The 18,998-nt window shown below is 38.7% G+C and overlaps 1 protein-coding gene across 1 annotated transcript in view; it reads left to right on the top strand.

Moving 5' to 3' along the window:
- The window catches only part of TFDP2 (transcription factor Dp-2), a 166,226-nt gene that overhangs the window by 123,266 nt on the left and 23,962 nt on the right, over positions 1–18,998 (top strand). The window contains 2 exon segments of the mRNA XM_079101091.1: positions 3,978–4,099; positions 5,129–5,176. Of these exon segments, the coding sequence (XP_078957217.1) occupies positions 3,978–4,099; positions 5,129–5,176 (170 nt within the window).

The raw sequence follows: 18,998 nt of genomic DNA, 5'->3' as shown, positions 1-18,998 counted from the left end.
TTGAGAATTTTGTTCAGTTACTGTCTGATTTTCATAGTCTAATGATTATCAGAGAAACCACATGATTTCTTTTAAATTACGTATGTCTGAAGTTTGAGGGGAGAATGGAGGACTCTGAATTTTAGGTATGTATGTACATGTGTATGGGACTTGAACCCACGGCGCTCACCACTGAACTACGTCCCCCGCCCTTTTTAATTTTTATTTTGAGACAGGGTCTCACTAAGCTGCTGAAGCTGACCTTAAACTTCTTATGATCCTCCTGCCTCAGCTTCCCAAGTTGCAGGGATGACCAGGTGTGCATCACCGCACCCTGCATGAAGTCTCTGAAATTCAGAACTCATTTTCCTTCTCATATATGCTGAATATTAGAAGTATTATTACCTCTGATTTTAATTTAGAATTTCAAAATAAAGGTTCTGGAGTAGTCACCATGTAAATTCATTTTCCTATATTCAGTGATTGATCAGCTCTTACTGACTTTCTTTTGGGTTTTTGTTGCTGCTGTTTCATGATTGTTTGTTTGAGCCAGGGTCTCCCTGTGTTGCCCAGGCTAACCTCAAACTTCTGGACTCAGTCCTCTGCATCAGCCTTCCAACTAGCTGCTACAGGCCCATGCCACTGCATCAAGCTAATTTTTTTAAAATACTTTTTTAGTTGTATACAGATATAATATCTTTATTTTTATGTGGTGCTGAGAATTGAACCCAGTGCCTCCCATGTGTGAGGCAAGCGCTCTATCAGTGAGCTGCAACCCCAGCCCAGCCTTGCTACTTTTTGCTTTGTTTCTTAAAGCTTGTGCTGATGATATAGCCTATCCTGTAGGGCGCTGGCTTTGCAAAAACCAAGAAAAAACACTTCTGAGGGTGTTTCTTAAAACTCACTATTAATATTCTAGTTTAGGAACTCATTATATCATACGTGCACTTCGAACTTGTTTCCTGTTCGAATCTATCATCCCTCAATTTGTTCATTCAGAAAATGTTAAGGAATTGCTGTGTACTATGCCCTGTGCTAAGATAAAGGAGTCGATGTCGTTATTCTCTCTCAGATTATCAAAGACTATCACCCAAGGATCTGACATTAACAGAGGAAAAGTAAACTAGAACATAGCAGTTCATTTTCAAAGTCATTTTCTTTTTTCCTTATTTTTATTGTTGCATCATAGTTGTACATGATGGTGGGATTCATTGATATGTATTCATACGTGCACACAATATAGCAATGTGATATGGCCCATATCACTCCCAGTATGTCCCCTTCCCCTCCCCTGCCCCTTCCTTCTGGTCCTTTTCCTCTTCTACTCATCTCCTTGGTTGTACATGAGATTCCCCCCCAACCCCCAAAACATTCTTTTCCTTTTTCCTCTCTAACTTTATTCCACATATGAGAGAAAACATATGACCCTGGACTTTTTGTGTTTGTCTTATTTAGCTTAACATAATGTTCCCAAGTTCCATCATTTTCCTGCGAATGATGTAATTTCATTCTTCTTCATGGTTGAATAAAACTTCATCGTGTATGTATACCACATTTGCTTTACCCATTCATCCGTTCCAAAGTCATTTTTAATAAAGGTAGACAGTTTTTCTATGTGTCCTCCTTCCATCATTTCCCTCCCCACCCCCAAAAGCCCTTTAAATCAGGAAAAACTAAGCACGTAGGCTGCTAGTAACAGAAAGAGAACTCCTTAGTAATAATTCAGTACAAAGAATAAAACTGTTTCACAGATCAGTTGGAATGCTTAGATAGCTTTGTGGAGACTCCTGTTCAGGAATAGAGAATAGAGTAGAGGGCTGGGGATATGGTTCAGTTGGTAGTGCTTGCCTTGCAAGCACAAGGCCCTGGGTTCAATCCCCAGCACTGCAAAAAAAAAAAAAAAAAAGGAATAGAGACTAGTCAAATACTCAGATTTTCCTTCTTAAACTATCAGTACCCAAAGTCAGCATGCCAGAGACTGTTTCGGTGTTTGATCCATGGTGACCTTATGTATCATAGTGTTTCTTACTGGATTTTACGTATTTGTTTTTAGTATGTCATTGAACAGAGAAACTACTTTATCCCCTATCAGTTTAAAAGTCGAGTCTTTTGTTTCAGTTCAGTAAATATTTGTTGTGAACATCCCCAGTATTGTGCTAGACCCTGCAGAGGACGCAGTTTAGCCAGGCACTTTGTCCACCCCTTAATGTCTGGCAGCTGAAGAGGAAGTCGGGAAGTGGGCTGAGATACTTGGAGCAATGGAGACAAACGTACTTAGAATGCAGGCAGAGTGTGATGGGCGACCAACACGTTGCCTAGTGCCATGTTTTCTCTTGAGGCGAGCTTCTGAACGCCTTCTTAATACCCCTGGGATTGCCAGTAATCGGAATTTTTTAGACATTTGTCAGTGTTACTGTCTTTCATTTTTATTTTTTAATTCTAAAATCAACTGACTCAAATTATGTTCTAAACATTTGTAGGTACTTACACCTACCTACTTAGTGCTGATTTGACATAATGCCAAACACAACCTAACTAAAGTTCCTAAATACTTGAGTAAATGAATAAATGTTGACTAGATTTCTAATACATAAGATAACTAAGCCTGAACTGTCAGGCTTTTCTTTAACTTTTTCCCTCAATTGCAAATGAAGAACTTGAAATGCCTTTGAATCCTCCCCTTTATGGAGTGAATGAACAACTAACTAGTGACCTATAGACTCTGGATGTAGAGACAGGTTTCTTTTGATTGTGTAGACAAAAATTAATTGGCATTTGGACTTATTTAATACAGTAAAAATGGGAAATTTTGGAGAGTTATTTAACAATTATAATGTAGCTTATATTAGATGTTTTCATCTCAAAGTGGGACCTAAACCTTACTATTATGGAAATTTTCAAAATTTTATAAAAGTAGAACCCTTGTGCCCAGCAGCTGCTTCATCAATTACCCACATAGGGCCAGTCTTTTTCCATTAATGCCCCATTCACTGGAACATGCCCTTTTTTATTTGTTTTTATGAAAATACTTTGAATGTTATTATTAGGCTGCCAGATTTTTTGGTGTTATTATAAACATCTTTGGGAAAAATATGTTCTCTTCACCAGTGAAAAATTGTAAGACCTAGAAAGCAATTTGGTAACACATATCAAGGAGACTTTTTAAAAATAAAATATTTTGATTTCATTAACTTCATTTCTGAAGTATAGCCTTAGGAAATAGAAATCAAGGCTAATATTTTTAACTGAATAATTCATAGTTGAATAATTGAAAATCCATTTATATCTAATAATAAGGAACAATAATCTGTGCAGTAGAATGTTTTATTTAATAACATGAGGAAATATTGGGGAAAAAGCAAGATAGAATTGCATGTAATAATCAACACTGTGTATTTGCATTATACTGGACTCTGAAAATCTGATTTGCTATTATTTAGGCTCTAATAAATCAAGCTCTACTGAGGTTTGTATCCTTAATTTCAAAGAAAGCATTTTATTTTTCTAAGACATTGTCAGTTGCCAGCTTAATGCTTCCAGATTCACTTGTTAAAATCTGCATTTTGGCATCATATCAGTATTCAAGATACTTCTGCTCTGCCAGGTACAGTGGTGCATGCCTATCATCCTAGTGACTTGGGAGGCTGAGACAGGAGGATCACAGGTTGGAGACCAGCCTTCAACCCTAAGTGTGACCCTAAGCAATTTAGTAAGATCCTGTCTCAAAAAGTAAAAAGCGTTGGGTGTGGCTCAGTATTTAAACATCCCTATGTTTAATCCCCAGTATCCCCCACTCCCCTCCCCTGCTGCAAAAAAAATACTTGTACTTTGAGACCCTAGGATATAAGTAAATCAGAGGTATGGCTTATAGTTTAGGTGACTGTCATTAAGTGCTTTTTTAGATACCCAGGTCTCCTCCTCATATCAACATTATTTTTTGCCTGTAGGCTTTTCTTGGTAATTAACCGCATTATTTTCTTGTTTATAACTTTTTACAGATTATAAGCACACCACAGAGACTAACCAGTTCAGGAAGTGTTCTGATTGGGAGTCCATATACCCCTGCACCAGCAATGGTCACTCAGACTCACATAGCAGAAGCTACTGGCTGGGTCCCCAGGTAAGAATGGCACAAGATACTATTTCTGAGATCCTTAAAAAAAAAAAAAAAAAAAGGCTCTGACTTTTTTATTGCTATCTTATCTTCTGTTCTTGTTTTGTTAGTCTAGTTCTTAAAAACTAATGTTTTTTAAAACCACCAATTTCATTTTACTTTACATCTTATACATAAATTGCCTCTGACTCAACCAGTTTTAAAAAATAGTTTTAAAAAAATAACTTTAAACTGAATCTTCTGATTTTTTTTAAAAGCTCTGAGATAAGACTGTTTTTATCATTACAACATTCAGCTGCTTTGGAAGTATAAAAATTATATTTTATATTGCTTTAATACATAAACAATGACCTATATACTAAATGTTTACTGTACTCAGAATTTCTCCCAAGAATTCTTATTTCCTTAAAAACCAGAAAAGCAATTAGGGAGCCAAAAAATAAACTAGGAAAAAAATCAAATATATTACAATTTTTATTCAGTTTTCCCTTGATTCTTTAAAACGTAGGAATTTTAAATCAGTATCACTTCAATGTTACTCATTTGCCACTTTTAGTTTGAAACCCTTATCAGTTTCATCTTTGCCTGTAAGATAACTCAGAGCCTCATTTCCTCACTCTAGAGGTTTTGTTACTCTAGAAGGTACTTATTCACACAGTAACATACTGCACCTTGTGAATTTTACAAGCAGACTGCTGAGGAAGGATCCCAGCAAAGGTCTCGAGGCTCCCTGCAGCTAACATGCACACAACCACAATGCACACACATACGTGAAGACAAAAGGGTTTGTGAAATCTTACTCCTGAGCCTCTAATGTTCTCCTCTCTAAATATTCATTGAACTCATTTCATTGTAATGATTATTTTGTCATGTCTTGTCCCAAGGTTGTCTTTATTTTGTGAACATACCTTTTATATTTGTAAGGTTTTTTCTTTGGATATATTCAGTGTAGAATTAGACAAGTTATACATAAATTATTCATTAAATAAAGCTGTGCTTATTTATGTGTTGTGTTTATGCTTTTTGTCTTTTTAGTGATAGAAAACGGGCTAGAGAATTTATAGACTCTGATTTTTCAGAAAGGTGAGTATAAGTGTGAATATTTTGTTTAGGATTCCAGTATGCAGAGAAGTTTTTGGTGCCCATACTTATTTAGTTAACTAGTGAGGTGTTTTTCTTTGCATAACTTTAACTTCCCTCCTTTCTTTTGGGAGGTGAAGTATTCTACCAGAGTAAAACATTACCCTGATGTTCCTCAGCTTTTAACAGGTTTTATCAAAACTATTTGTAGGTCGTAGTACATTCTTTTTTTTTTTTTCTTTTTGGTTGTTGCTGCTGTTGTTATTACTGGGAATTGAACCCAGCGGCACTTTACCACTGAGCTGTATCCCTGTTTTGTATTTTGAGACAATATCTCTCTAAGTTGCTGAGGCTGGCCTTGAACTTGCAGTCCTCCTGCCTCAGCCTTCTGAGCTGCTAGGATTATAACTGTGTGCTGCTGAGTCCATCTCCTAGTACATTCTGACTTGTTTTTTAAGCACTATCTGAAGAATAATATTACTTTCCTTAGAATATTAGTATAGTGGTTCTCCATTCTGGTTGTATATCAGAATCACTTGTGATTTGTTAAATAAAATATAAATGTCTATCAAACCATGTAACTCCAGGATTAAGAACTGTCAACTTAGGGCTAGAGGTGTAGTTTAGGGGCAGAGTACTTGCCTAGCTTGCATGAGGCCCTGGGTTCAGTCCATAGCACTGCAGAAGAAAAACAGTCAATCAATTTAGAATCATTATATATGAGCCTAAGTTCAATATTTCATGTGATCCACCCCTCTGGATACCATATTAATGCTGACCTATTAAGACTCATCATCTCAGAGGCAATTGAAATCTTTAAGATTATCACTATTTTAAATAAAATCTTGCCAGCTGTGATTTTAAAGTTTTTTTGATTCTAAGTTTTTGTAACTCCTTTTAAAAAAGGTGTTTTTGTCTTTTTTCTCCTGTTAGATCATGTGCTTTCAATGTAATAATTTTCTGTTTCTTCTGTCCTCTAATTTGCCATCTGTGATTTGCTGTGCATTGAGAAACTAGTTGGCAGAGTCTCCAAGTGAGGATTAGGGTGCTGTGTATGAAGAATGTGCATTTTCTAGCACTGCTTTAGTTCTTCACCCCTGACCCGCTTTGTATTGAGTATTCAGCCCAGGGTCTCACACATGCGGGGCAAGTGCTCTACCACTGAGCTATACCCAAGACTTTTTAAAAATTAAAATAAATAAATAAATAAAATGGGGGAGGGGTGGGGTACCAGAGATTGAATCCAGGGGTACTTTGCCACTGAGACACATCCCCAGCCCTTTTTTGTAATTTATTTTGAAGCAGGGTCTTGTGAAGCTCAGGGTTTCACCAAGTTGCTGAGTCTGGCTTTGAATTTACAATCCTCCTGCCTCAGCCTCCTGAGCCACTGGGATTACAAGTGTACACCACTGTGTGCGCCCCCCTCCCCCCCCAGAAACTTATTAAAATTTTGAAATAAGGTCTTGCTAAGTTGTAACAATCGGCCTTAAACTTGTGATCCTCCTGCCTCCCAAGTTCTTTGTGCATATGCCACCACACCCAGCTCAGTTCTTAACTGAAACAGAGTTGATCACTTTGAAACAAATAAGATCACTTCGGTGGAACCACTGTATCATATAGAAATATGTGGGGAAATGTTTTTTTTTTCCTATCAGATAGGAAAAAAAAAAAACCATTGGTATTTCTTGATGTTTATCCTATTAAAGCACAGATACAAGTTCTTACATATGCAGTATGTAAGCAGTATTTAAGGCCTTAAAAATGAACTGTTGGGATTGGGATATAGCTCAGTGGCAGAGTGCAGGCTTAGGCCCCGGTTCAATCCCTAGTATTGTGCATGCACACACATACGCAAAAGTGGCACTTCCTGGTTAAGAATCTGTATACTATAAATAATATGTTATGGTTTTAATATGAAATATTCCTCAAAAACTCCTGTTGATGCAGTAATATTCAGAGATGAAAATGATTAGTTTACGAGAGCTGTGACCTGATCATTCCATCCTAGTCTGAAGGGGGAATTGTGGGCCAGTGGGGCTGGCCGGTGGAGGTGGTCACGGGGTTGTACCCTGAAAGGGTACATCTTCCCTTGGTTCCTTCCCCCTCCCCCCACCTTCTGCTTCCTGTCTCTGACATAAACTGAGCAGCTTTCCTCTGCTGGGTCCTTGCCCCATGATGTGCTGCCTCATCTTGGACCCAGAGCAAGGGAGTCAACCATTTGTGGACTAAGACCTCTGAAACCATGGAGTCCCAAATAAACTTTCCCTCTGCTAAAGTGTTCTTGCCAATATTTTGGTCACAGGGATGAAGTGCAAACTTTACTATAGTATTAAAAAAAAGCAAGATTCTTGCAGGGCATGGTGGCACATGTCTGTAATTCCAGTGGCTCAAGAGACAGAGACAGGAGGATCACGAGTTCTGAGCCAGCCTCAGCAACTTAGCAAGGTCCTGAGCAACTTAGTGAGTATCTCAAAATAAAATATAAAAAAGGGCTGGGATGTAGCTTAATGGCTAAGTGCCCTTGGGTTCAGTCTCCAGTACCCAAAAAACACTAAGTTTCTCTTCATTCTCCTTCATAAGAGAGAACTGTAAAGATCACATATAAAAATGCTAGATTAAATTTATTGGGACAGGTTTACTTATTCAAAATGCTTGGGACTAGAAGGGTTTCAGAATTTGGAGTTTTTTCAAATTTCAGAGTTTGACTTTATTGGTTAAGCATCCCTAATTCAAAATCCAGAATGCTCCAAAATCGGAAACTTTTGAGTTTTGTATCAACACTCTTCAAATTTTGGAGAATTTGGGATTTGGGAGTATGTTGGATCTTGGATTTTGAAATTAGGGATGTGCTCAGCCTTTATAGCCATTGATTCAACTTTACCTTTTTTTTTTTTTTTTTTAATTTTCTTCGTTGTAGATAGGCTGAATGCCTTTATTTTATTTATTTACTTTTTATGTGGTGCTAAGGATCGAACCCAGTGCCTCACATGTGCTAGGCAAGTGCTCTGCCACTGAGCTACAGCCCCAGCCCTTTTTATTTTAAGACAGGGTCTTGCTAAATTGCCAAGACTGTCTCGAACTTGGGATCCATCTGTCTCAGACTCAGGGTAGCAGCGATTACAGATGTGCACCACCACCACACTTGGCTTTTCTTATTTTTTAGTATAACTTGTCGGTAATATACCTCACCCTCACCTCTAGTCCTCCAAAATGATGCTAAATGTGTTTTTTTCCTCAAATCCTGTCCAAAATGAGTATGAGATTTAGGGCGGTGGTGTTTCATTCTTCCTTTATCTCCTTTTCCCCATCTTGTTGCTGGGGCCTGAAACCAGGGTCTTGTGTGTGATAGGCAAGCCCTCCACCACTGAGCTGCATCCCCAGCTCCTTCATTTAGTCCTAATATTTTTTTTTTCCCTGCTGGAGCACAGTAAAACCCTTGTTTATTTATATAAACTTGTAATCCATAATAAACTAATACAATTTATAGTATAATAAGCTAGACAGTCAGAATCAATATGATGAAAACCCATGTTCTGCTTCATGGGTGTTTATCAAGTCATTCACCCATTCACAAAGGTATTTGAAGATTTGTAAAGTGTTGGTGTGTTCTAGATATTCGAGATAATAACAAGCAAGATAGAGGCTCCTTGCCCTTAAGGAACTCTTTGGGAGGAAGCAATAAACAAATAAGATCATTTTCGATGTACTACATATTATGCAAGAACAAAAAAAGAGAGTTAGGTATGGTAGTGCACACCTATAATCCCAGCTGAGGCAGGAGGGTCGCAAGTTTGAGGTCAGCCTGGGCAACTTAGACCCTGTTTCAAAACTAAAAAGGGGGAACCTGGGGATGTTAGTTCAGTGGTAGAGTGCCCTGGGTTCAGTCGCTAGTATCAAAAAAGAGCAGGCACGGGGTGGGGGGGTGATGTGTAGAGTGTTGCAAGGGTGGTAGCTATTTTCACAAATGTCTAAGGAGATCCTAGATGCAGAGAAGCCGAGAAGGTAAGTAGCTCGCAGTCCAGTGGCGGAGCAGGGACCCTGAGCAAGGGGATGGAAAACGCAAAGGCTCTAAGCGAGGAGCTAGTCGTGGAGTGGAGAGAGGAGGAGGAGGAGAGGTGAGATGAGGGCGCAGAGGCGATGGGGTTCAGGTCGAGGCCCTGTAGTTGTGTGGCATTTGTGTTTGTTCTGGGGAGAGTTTTAAGCAGGGGTAGCTTATGATTTAATTTACACTGGTTGCTGAGTAGATAATGAATTGTAAGGAAGCGAGTAGAAGTGGGAAATCAGAAGACTGTCACAGGGACAGTGGCTTGGCAGTGCAGACGGAAAAAGCGGGTAGATTTGGAGGCAGAACCAAAGGAGGGCTGGGGAGATAGCTCAGTTGGTAGAGTGCTTGCCTTGCAAGCACAAGGCCCTGGGTTCAATCCCCAGCACCGGGAAAAAAAAAAAGAACCAAAGGAATTGATTGATTGATTGATTGATTGATTGAAGGAAAAGGGAAATCAAGGATGGCTCTCGAGTTCCTTTTGCCTGAATATTGGTGTTATTTACATTTACAGCAGTTAGGGATAGGTGTGTGGGAGGGATTGAGTTTTGTTTTAGGTGTAGGAAGTCAGGAAGTTCCTTATTTGTTATCTAATTGGTAATGTCTTTAGCATAGAAGTGGGTTATGAGCTTGGATGCCACAACCCAGGGAGGGAGGTAGTGAAGGTCCGCAAGAGAAAAGCACTCATTTCCTATTGCCACCCCCACCCCACGTTTCAAACTCACAGAAGGTGACTGTTTGCTCGATTAAGTCAAGGTTTAATTAGTATAACATAACAGGTTTTTTACTTTAAAGACATATTTTTTAGTTGTTGATGGACCTTTTATTTTGTTTATTTATTTATTTTTTTTATGGTGCTGAGAATCAAATCCTATGCCTCACACATGCTAGCAAGCGCTCTACCACTGAGCCCCAATCCCAGCACCCCCCCCCCCTTTTTTTTTAGTGTAAACATTCTGGTTGGCTCCTTTTAATAAGAAATGAGGCCTAGTGAGGTCACTCAGTGGTAGAGTCAGGCTTAGCATGCACAAGGCCTTGAGTTTGATCCCCAAAACTCAGGGGGAAAAAAAAAAGAAATGAAATTTTTATTATAATATATATAATTTCTTTCTTAAAATTTTTTTTGTGTTAGTCGTTGATGAACCTTTATTTAATTAATTAATTTATTTATTGTGCTGAGACTCAAACCTAGTGCTAGGCAAGCACTCTGCCACTAAGCCACAATCCCAACCCTATTATGGTATAATTTTTTTATTGAAATGGAATATATATTTTGCAACCTAACCCAGGACTGCATTAAGTCATACTAAGTAGGCTACTCTTGTAACCTGTTATTGGGGGAAAATGTGGAAAACAAACAAACAAAAAAACCCCAGTGATTTGTGGATTTAAGTGTCTGAAAGATAAGTACTTTTTATTCCTTGGGTATTATAAATTGGAATACTTTAAATTATTGATGTAACATGCTTTTCAAATGATAGTGTATTGGTGGTTTTATTTTCTTCGCTTTTGTTTATCAGTTTGGTTTTATTTGGTAAAGAATGCTTCCTCCAAGTTCATTTATTTGCTTATGAGCTAATAGATATCACAGTATTCTCTTCTTGGGGCATAGGTTTACTGTCATTTAGAAAGAGAGGGTCTCGCTGCCTCAGAGAGCCCAGGGTCTAAGAAAATGTGTAATCCCCATCTATTTAAGACTTGGACAGGAATCTGAGTTTAAGATGAGGGACTGAATACCCATGTTTTCCTCCCTTCTCCCAATATCTTACTGAAATTTTAGTGTAAGGAAAAAAAAAAGCTGAAAGGAAATACATGTCTGGAGGTGCTGTAAAAAGTGGTGGGGTAGAGATTTTCCAACTCACTAACACGGACGCTGGTGGTTACAGCGAATGGCAAGTGAGAGTAGAGAAGCGTACATCCCAGAACAGACAAAAAAGTGTGCCCTGGAGATGGGAGCCGTTCTTCCTCGTGTTTCGTGGAGAGGCTCCAGTCTTAGGGCTGACACTATAAAGGCAAGACTTAATTGTTGGAGGAATCACAGCAATAAAATAGGCTGTGTAACCGTGCTGGACCAGCCCTCCACGAGCCCCGGAGCCTCTCATCCTGTCTCCACAGACATAGGCAGCAATTATACCGAGACCTTTTTGTTCCCCAGACTAGAACTTGGAGAACAGATTGCAAGGAAGCAGAACTGCCTGCCAGTAATGGTTTGAATCTTAAATGTCCGCCAAAGACTTGTGCTCTAAGACTTGGACATCGGCCTGTGGTGCCGTGGGAGATGGTGGAGTGTTTAGCAGGTGGAGCTTAGTGGAAGGAAGTGAGGCCCCTGCAGTTGTGTCTTGAAGAGAATAGTGGAACCATGGACCTTCTTTACTTCCTGGCCACTTCCTGGTGAGCAGCTGTGTTCCACTACTCACTCCCCACCATGGTGTTCTGCCTGGCAGAGGCCTGAAGCAACAGGGCCAGGCAACCCTGGGTCGTCTGAAGCCTCTGAAACCATGAGCCAAAATAAATCTCTTCCTTGAAGTTGATTTTCTCAGGTGTTTTCTCACAGTGATGGAAAGGTAACTAACATGCATGCCCTCAGCTGAGTTTAAGGGTTTTCCCCCCAGTACTGGGAATCAAACCCAGGGCCTTGCAAGTGTGAGATAAGCACTCTACTACTAATCGCCAGCCCTTCTTTGAGACAGGGTCTTGCTGAGTTTTCCAGGCTGACCTCAAACTTGCTATCCTTCTACCTCCACCTCCTGAGTGGCTGGGATTACTGGCATACAGCATCATGCCTAGTGAGTGTAAGGATCTCGGTATGCCTTCCAGAATAATCTTTCCTCATACTGGTTTTTGTGTTTGTGGGGAAAGATGACTGGCCTGCTTAACAGAAATACTATGTGCTGTTAACCTTTCTGGCTACCATGGCCTACCCATATACACAGACATGGTTAACTCTGCATGTGGGGAGAACCTTCTTGGGAACAGAGACTGAAACACAAGAAGTCCATGTACACTGTGTGTTAAACAACTAAATTCTCTGGGCATTGTGGTGCACGCCTGTAATCCCAGCGATGCTGAGGCTAAGGCAGGAGGATTGTAAGTTTAAGGCCAGTCTCAGCATCAATGAAGTCAGACCCAGTTTCAAAATAAAATAAAGGGCTGGGAATGTAGCTCAGTGTTCAAGTGCCTCCATTCAGTTGCTCATACTGCAAAAAATAAACAACCAAACCCAACTTTCATAAACATGAAAGGACAAGACACTTCTGGAAAACTATCATGGAGGACAAAGAACAAGGTAAATAACCAAAAGACCTGAATGAACAGGAAATAGTAATATTCCTGTTAGAGAACAATAAAAAGAAAGTTCTAATTATCATCCTCTGAGAAGTCTGAATTTTCCTAAGAGATAATATCCATAAAACAAAAATAGAAAACTGTGAAAAAGGAACAAAAAAAAATTTCTCAAGTTTAAAATGTGATTGCCCAAAAATTTTTTTCAAAAAGATTGAAACATGATTAACAACAAATATTAAAGAAAAAACTTCGCTACAGTCTAGTGTTACTGCCAAGAATAGCTAGAAAGATTGAGTGAAATACAGAATTATCTATTTGAAGCCATCAGAAAGTTACTGAGTCAGTAAGAACTAGAGGGGCCTAGATTAGAGAAGGGAGAAATTTAGAAAGGTGACCAACTCTTCCAGTAGCTTTTAGATATGAAGTTCTTGGCTATTTGTGGGCAGGAGGCTGAGAATCTAGGTTTTGTATGGAATAAAGGAGAAAAATTGTATGATCAGAAGATAATAGAAAAAAAAGCACGACTCAATCAAACTGTACATTATTGTTATTGGCAAACTAGTAATAGAAGAGGACTTAATACGATAAGACAGTTGACAAAAATGACAGCAAAGAGCACATTTGGGGTGACATCAAAAACGTTCAACTCAAGCTAAGACACAAGGAGGGTCCCTGTTCTCACCACTTTTATTCAGTACTATATTACTACTTAATGTAGTAAGCCAAGAAACAAAACTGCCAGTATTTGTGGGTGATAGGATGTTGTGCCAAGGAATAAACCAAAAGAATCTGCAGACTATGAGCTCAAGTGAATTTAGCAAGGTTACGGGATACAAAGTCCATGGAAAAATCAATAGAGAATTTCTTTATTCCAGCAACAAATAGAAATCTCCAGTAAAGATACAAAAAAAGTGCAAATCAGCATTAGTCATCAGAAAAATGCAAGTGAAAACCACAATGCAAATAACACCAGAATGACTTCAGTGAAAAGATAAGACACTTTTAGTTTGGCAGGGCTGTGAAGCACCCAGACTGCTCATCCCCTACTGACGACAGCATAAGTTGGCACATTTTTGGCATTGGCTGTGTCTGTTAAAGCTGAGCATGCACATAGCCTATGACATATCAGTTCTGTTTGTAAGTACATACAAACAGAAGTTGATGTACACATTCACCAAAAACTTTTCCAGGAAAGTTTATGGAAACACTATTCATAATAGCCTCCATGGGTGAAATCCAAGTCATGGCTTAAAAAAAAAAAAAATTAAAAAATATAATAGCCACAACTAGAAAGAAGCCAACATCCATCTGCAGAATGGATAAATGAAGTGCATTGCATTCATACACTGGAGTGAATGAAACCATTTGAAGAGTATGAATGAATCACTCAAAGATAGTTTTGAGTCAGACACAAAAGAGCACTTATAAAAAGTACCTATATAAAGTTCAACACATACAAAAGTGATGATCAAAATGGTAGTTGTGGATATCCTTTAGGTGGGGCTTGAGGGTGGTAATAACTAGAAAGGCACTTAACATGGATGACTCAGATCTTCCTTGTGTGTGTTGTGCTTTAATAAAAACTGACATTTAAAAACTCAAGCCTAGCATGCTTGAGGCCCTGAGTTCAATCCCCAGCACCACCAAAACAAGCAAGCAAACAAAAGTTTGGGAAGAGCTAAAGACATTCGCTAGGTAACTGAGCAGCTAGTCTTCAAATCTCTAGAAGATGGAAGAGGACTACATAAGAAAAGGAAAGCTGCTTTCCCACCATCTTGAATAGACTAATCCAAGTTAATTTAGAACAGTTCCTGAAGCACTGATTTCAACCCTATCAATAGAATGCCTATTTATGTAAAATATTTTAGGATGTTTCTTTCATCACCTGTGAATTAACTGGGTATGGTGGCATATGACTGTAATGCCAGCACTGGGGAGGCTGAGGCTAGAGGATTGCTTGAGCTCCAAAGTATGAGGGCACCTGGACAATATTGTGAGACCCCCACCTCAAAAAAAAAGTTACTGTAAATGAAATTGTAAGTAAAAATATAACTTAGGTGTAACTTAATATTTTTTTTTAAAATCTAAGGTCTATGGACTGGGGGTGTAGCTAACATGTGAGGCACTGGGTTTGACTCTCAGCACCGTATATAAAGAAAGATCCACGGGCAACAATAAAATATTTTTTAAAAAGTAAGTCTAAGGTCCTAACCGTATAGAAAGGAGAAATGGTCTGGAGGTATACTTTAGGTTTAGAGATTTGCCTTGCATCTACGAGGCCCTGGGGTTTGATTCCTAGCACAGTAAAGAGAAAGGGGAAGAGGAAAAGGAAGGGAGTTTTAAAAAATAAGACATAAATTTTAAAAAAGAAAAGGAGAAGCAAAAGGGAGAGTGATCCGAAGCAGTAACACCTGAGTGTGAGTGTGGTCTGAGCCCAGGGCTAGTCTGGACTGCTTTGTTTCTAGTTTGTGGTAAGTTAAGAGTCTGGCATGGAGGTTCACACGCCTTTATAACAGCCTGATGTTGTTCTAAGCACACAGTGGATCAGTGCAACACTTGTGGTCCTGTTAAACTCAGGTTGTAAGTCATCTGTGGCTGGTCCTGCCACATCGTATGCTGGTCCTGCACAGGAAGACTGTGAAAGCAGTGACTATTTTTTAACAGCTTTGTGGAGGTACAATTCATATACCGTACAGTTTATCCATTGATGATGTACAATTCGGTGGCCTTAGGAATTGTCACAGAATTGTGTAACCTTAACTGCCAGTTCACCACCATGAAAGAAACCCTGCACCATGCTCCCTAGTCCCTCATCCCTCCCAGTCTTAGGTGATCACTAATTGACTTTCTTCTCTATAGATTTGCCTATGCTGAATATTTCATATAAATGGAAACGTACATTCTGTGGACCTTTGTGAGCAGGTTCTTTCATTTAGCATTTTTTTAAGATTCGTCTATGTTGTGGCATGTTATTAGTTCTTCAGGCCCTTAATCCTGAGTAGTATTCTGCTCTGTGAATATACTATATTTTGTTTGTTTGTTGATAAACATTTTAAGTCGTTTCCTCTTTTTTTGGGTGGGGAGTACTGGAGATTGAACCAGGGCCTCTTAACTACTGAGCCACCTCCCAGCCCCTTCTCACTAAGATGCTGAGGCTGGCTTTGAACTTGCAATCCTCCTGCCTCAGCCCCCGAGCTACTGGGATTGCAGGTGTGTGCCACACCCAGCTCTTTCCTCTGTTTGCCTGTTACGTATGATGCTGCTGTGAGCATTTGTTAGCCAGTGTTCGTGTGGATGTGTAGAGGTTAGCTTGCATTTCTCTAGGTATATAATCAGGAGTGGAATTGCTGGATCATAGGGTTACTTTTTGTTTAACCATTTGTATGATTACCAGACTGTTTCCCGAAGTGCCAGCAGCGAGTATGGATTCCGGTTCCTCTACATCCAGGCTGAAGTTCTTGGCTTGTTCGTGGGCAGAGTGCTGGTGATTGCACTCAGGCCCTCGCACCTGCGAAGCAAGCACTCTGTTGCTGAGCCAGATCCACAGGCCCTACACCTTTTATTTTTAATCATAGCAATCTTTATGGATGTGAAATGGCATCTCATTATGCCTTTAATTTGTATTTCCCTAATGGCTAAAGATGTTGGAGCATTTTCCCATTTGCTTATTGACCATTTACATATCTTCTTTGAAGAATGTCTGTTCGTATTTTTTGTTGTCTTATTTAGTTGTAAGTTCTTTATGTATTATAGACTCCTTATTAGATACATGACTTTCAAAATTTCCTCCTCTCTGTGATCCATCTGTGATGATACCCTATCCTTTGAAGCACAAGGGCTGTGTGCCCCCACCCCATACCCTTGAGCTACATCCCCAGCCTCTTCTTTTAAATCTTATTTTGGGACAGGGTCTCTCTAAGTTGCCCCGGCAGGCCTGGAACTTGAAATCGTCCTGCCTCATACTCCCAAGTACCACCTTACCCATCTGAAGCACAAAAGGTGATGATGATGTTTGATTTTTTTCTTTGTGTCATTTATGCTTTTGGTGTCATACGTTTAATAAAACCAGAGGGTTGCACAGTTTTACACCCATATAGCTTTGCCTCACATTTAGGTCTTTGATTCATTTTGAGTTCTTTTTTTATAGTATGTTACATTTTAAGATCAATTTGTTAAATCTAACCTCAAAACACTGAAAATCTGTAAAGAAAAAATAGATATTTTATATATATTTTTAACATAAATTTTACAATCATTTTACTTTTTCCTATGAATCTGTCATCAAGTTTATTTAAAATCATTAGCTAAGTTTAAAAAGTAAACTTTTTTCTTTTATTTATTTTTGTTGTTGTTGTTTATTTTTATTTTTTGTGGTGCTTGGCCCTGGACCTAGGACCTTGTGCATGTGGGGCAGATGCAGACCCCCAGTCCCTTGTTTTCTAGTTGTTGTGTTCTTTTGACAATATCCATCCTAATGAGTATGAAATAGTATCTCATTGTGGTTTTGATTTCCTCTTCCCCGATTAGTGATTTTGAGCATGTATTCATGTGCCTGTTGGCTATTTGTACACCTTAGGAGCAAACTAGTCAAGTCCTTTCCGCGGTTTTTCACTTGGGTTGTTTTTTTTGTTGTTGAGTTGCAGGAGTTCTTTATGTAGACTTTTACTAGAAACATTGTTTACTTCACTTTCAAAGAAGTGTCTTACTGAATTGGTTGCAGGACCAAATTCCCTGTTTGCTGTAGTTGTTGATTATTCTAGCCTACTTTGTTGAGTTTTTACATAGATACTAATTGAGTTTTGGCATGATGCTCTATCAGACTTCCAGTGAGTACACTTAATTTCTGGACTCTGCTGTTATTGACCAGAACCCTTCAGTTTTGTATTGCTCATGAAAATTCTGGCGGTTCTTAAAGGGGAAAAGTCACCTATCATGTGCTGTGTGTTTTAGGCACGGTGTTTATCTGGTCCTCACAGCAACCTTGCCGATGGATATTTGTATTGTTGTTTTTAGATTGGAACACTTTGGATCAGTGTTGAAGGGAGTAAACTGCTGAAAATCTGTACTATAATAAATAGTTCACCAATGTCAATATTTAGCTAATATTTTCTTCAAGTTTATTGTGAATCAATGCACAGAAATAATTTTATAAAACTTTTACATTGCTTTGCATCTGTGTTTCAAGAGTATGGTCATCAGCATTTAGTAGATATTAAAAGTCGAGTTGGGGGCTGGGGTTGTGGCTCAGAGGTAGAGTGCTCGCCTAGCATGTGGAAGGCACGGGGTTTGATCCTTAGCAGAACATAAAAGCAAATAAATAAAATAAAGGTATCGTGTCCAACTACAATTAAAATATAAATATATTAAAAAAAAAGTCTAGTCGGTCTCACGTAAGGCCACTTTTAGTTTCTTCCTTTAAATATTATCTGTGTATGACAACAGAGTGCAAACCAACTAAATGATTGCTCAAAACTACCCTGTGATTATCTTAATGCTGGCTTAAAAAAAAAAAAAAAAAAAAAAAAAGGCCTAGAATTAAATGAAAAACAACCCTGTTTCATTCCTGGCTTTTAAAAAGCATATAACCACCAAGTTGAGAATTTATTTACTTTAATAAGCCATTACCTACTTTTTAGCTTGAATATAAAACCCCATACACAACATTTTCTTTCGAAATAACTCCTGCATTTTTTAGCAGTCTTTATTTACTTTTGTGCTTAACTTATTTTAATTATATAACTTAGTGTATGAAGAGCCGTTTGTTATCTAAATACAACAAATTCTAGATTCATATCAACATAGGGGAGGCTTTGCATGAAAATGTATGTTGGTGGTGTTTTCTTCCATTTATAGTCACATGAAGTATAGTTATCTTTTTATGGCATGAATATCACTGATAATTAATGCCTGTCATTGTGGGTTACAATTAAGGTTCATTTGTCACTTCTTTTATATAACACTTCCCCTCATCTACTGCTCGGTTTCCTGGAGGTATGATTCTTACAGGGAAGTGGAATAAATGCTTGATCTCTCCCTTTTATTGATGAATGTTCAAGGTGATGAATTTGTTTCCATTTCCTCCAAAGGTGACTGAGTCTTCTGTTTTAAAAATACCACTAGAAAGTCATAAATTTAAATATTTGTGATGGGTTTTATACATTGCAGTTATTTTAACTATCAAAATTTAAATTGTCCATCTTTGACCAGGGGGCCTCTTTGAGTTGGCTCTTAAGTCCTTTTGTCATGACAGTAGTAATCTTGAGTAGCTTTTTATTTGGTATGACAAGATGTTCCAAGTTCATCTTGCCTACTTTCTGCCCTAAACCTGGAAGCAGCCATTTCCCCGAGAAGCCCTCGTTTCTTCCAGTGAGAATGTGTGTCACACCCCAGTGTGGGGGTTAGTAGTGCTATTTGCTACTAGGTTGCTAATTTTTTTCTAGTCCTTTTAAATGGATAGAACTAAGGTACATGTACATACTCAGATATAATACCTTGAGG

This window comes from Sciurus vulgaris (genome assembly GCF_902686455.1).
Source record: "Sciurus vulgaris genome assembly, chromosome: 10".
In the NCBI taxonomy this organism is placed as follows: Eukaryota; Metazoa; Chordata; class Mammalia; order Rodentia; family Sciuridae; genus Sciurus; species Sciurus vulgaris.
This window is presented reverse-complemented; position numbering and strand designations above follow the sequence as displayed.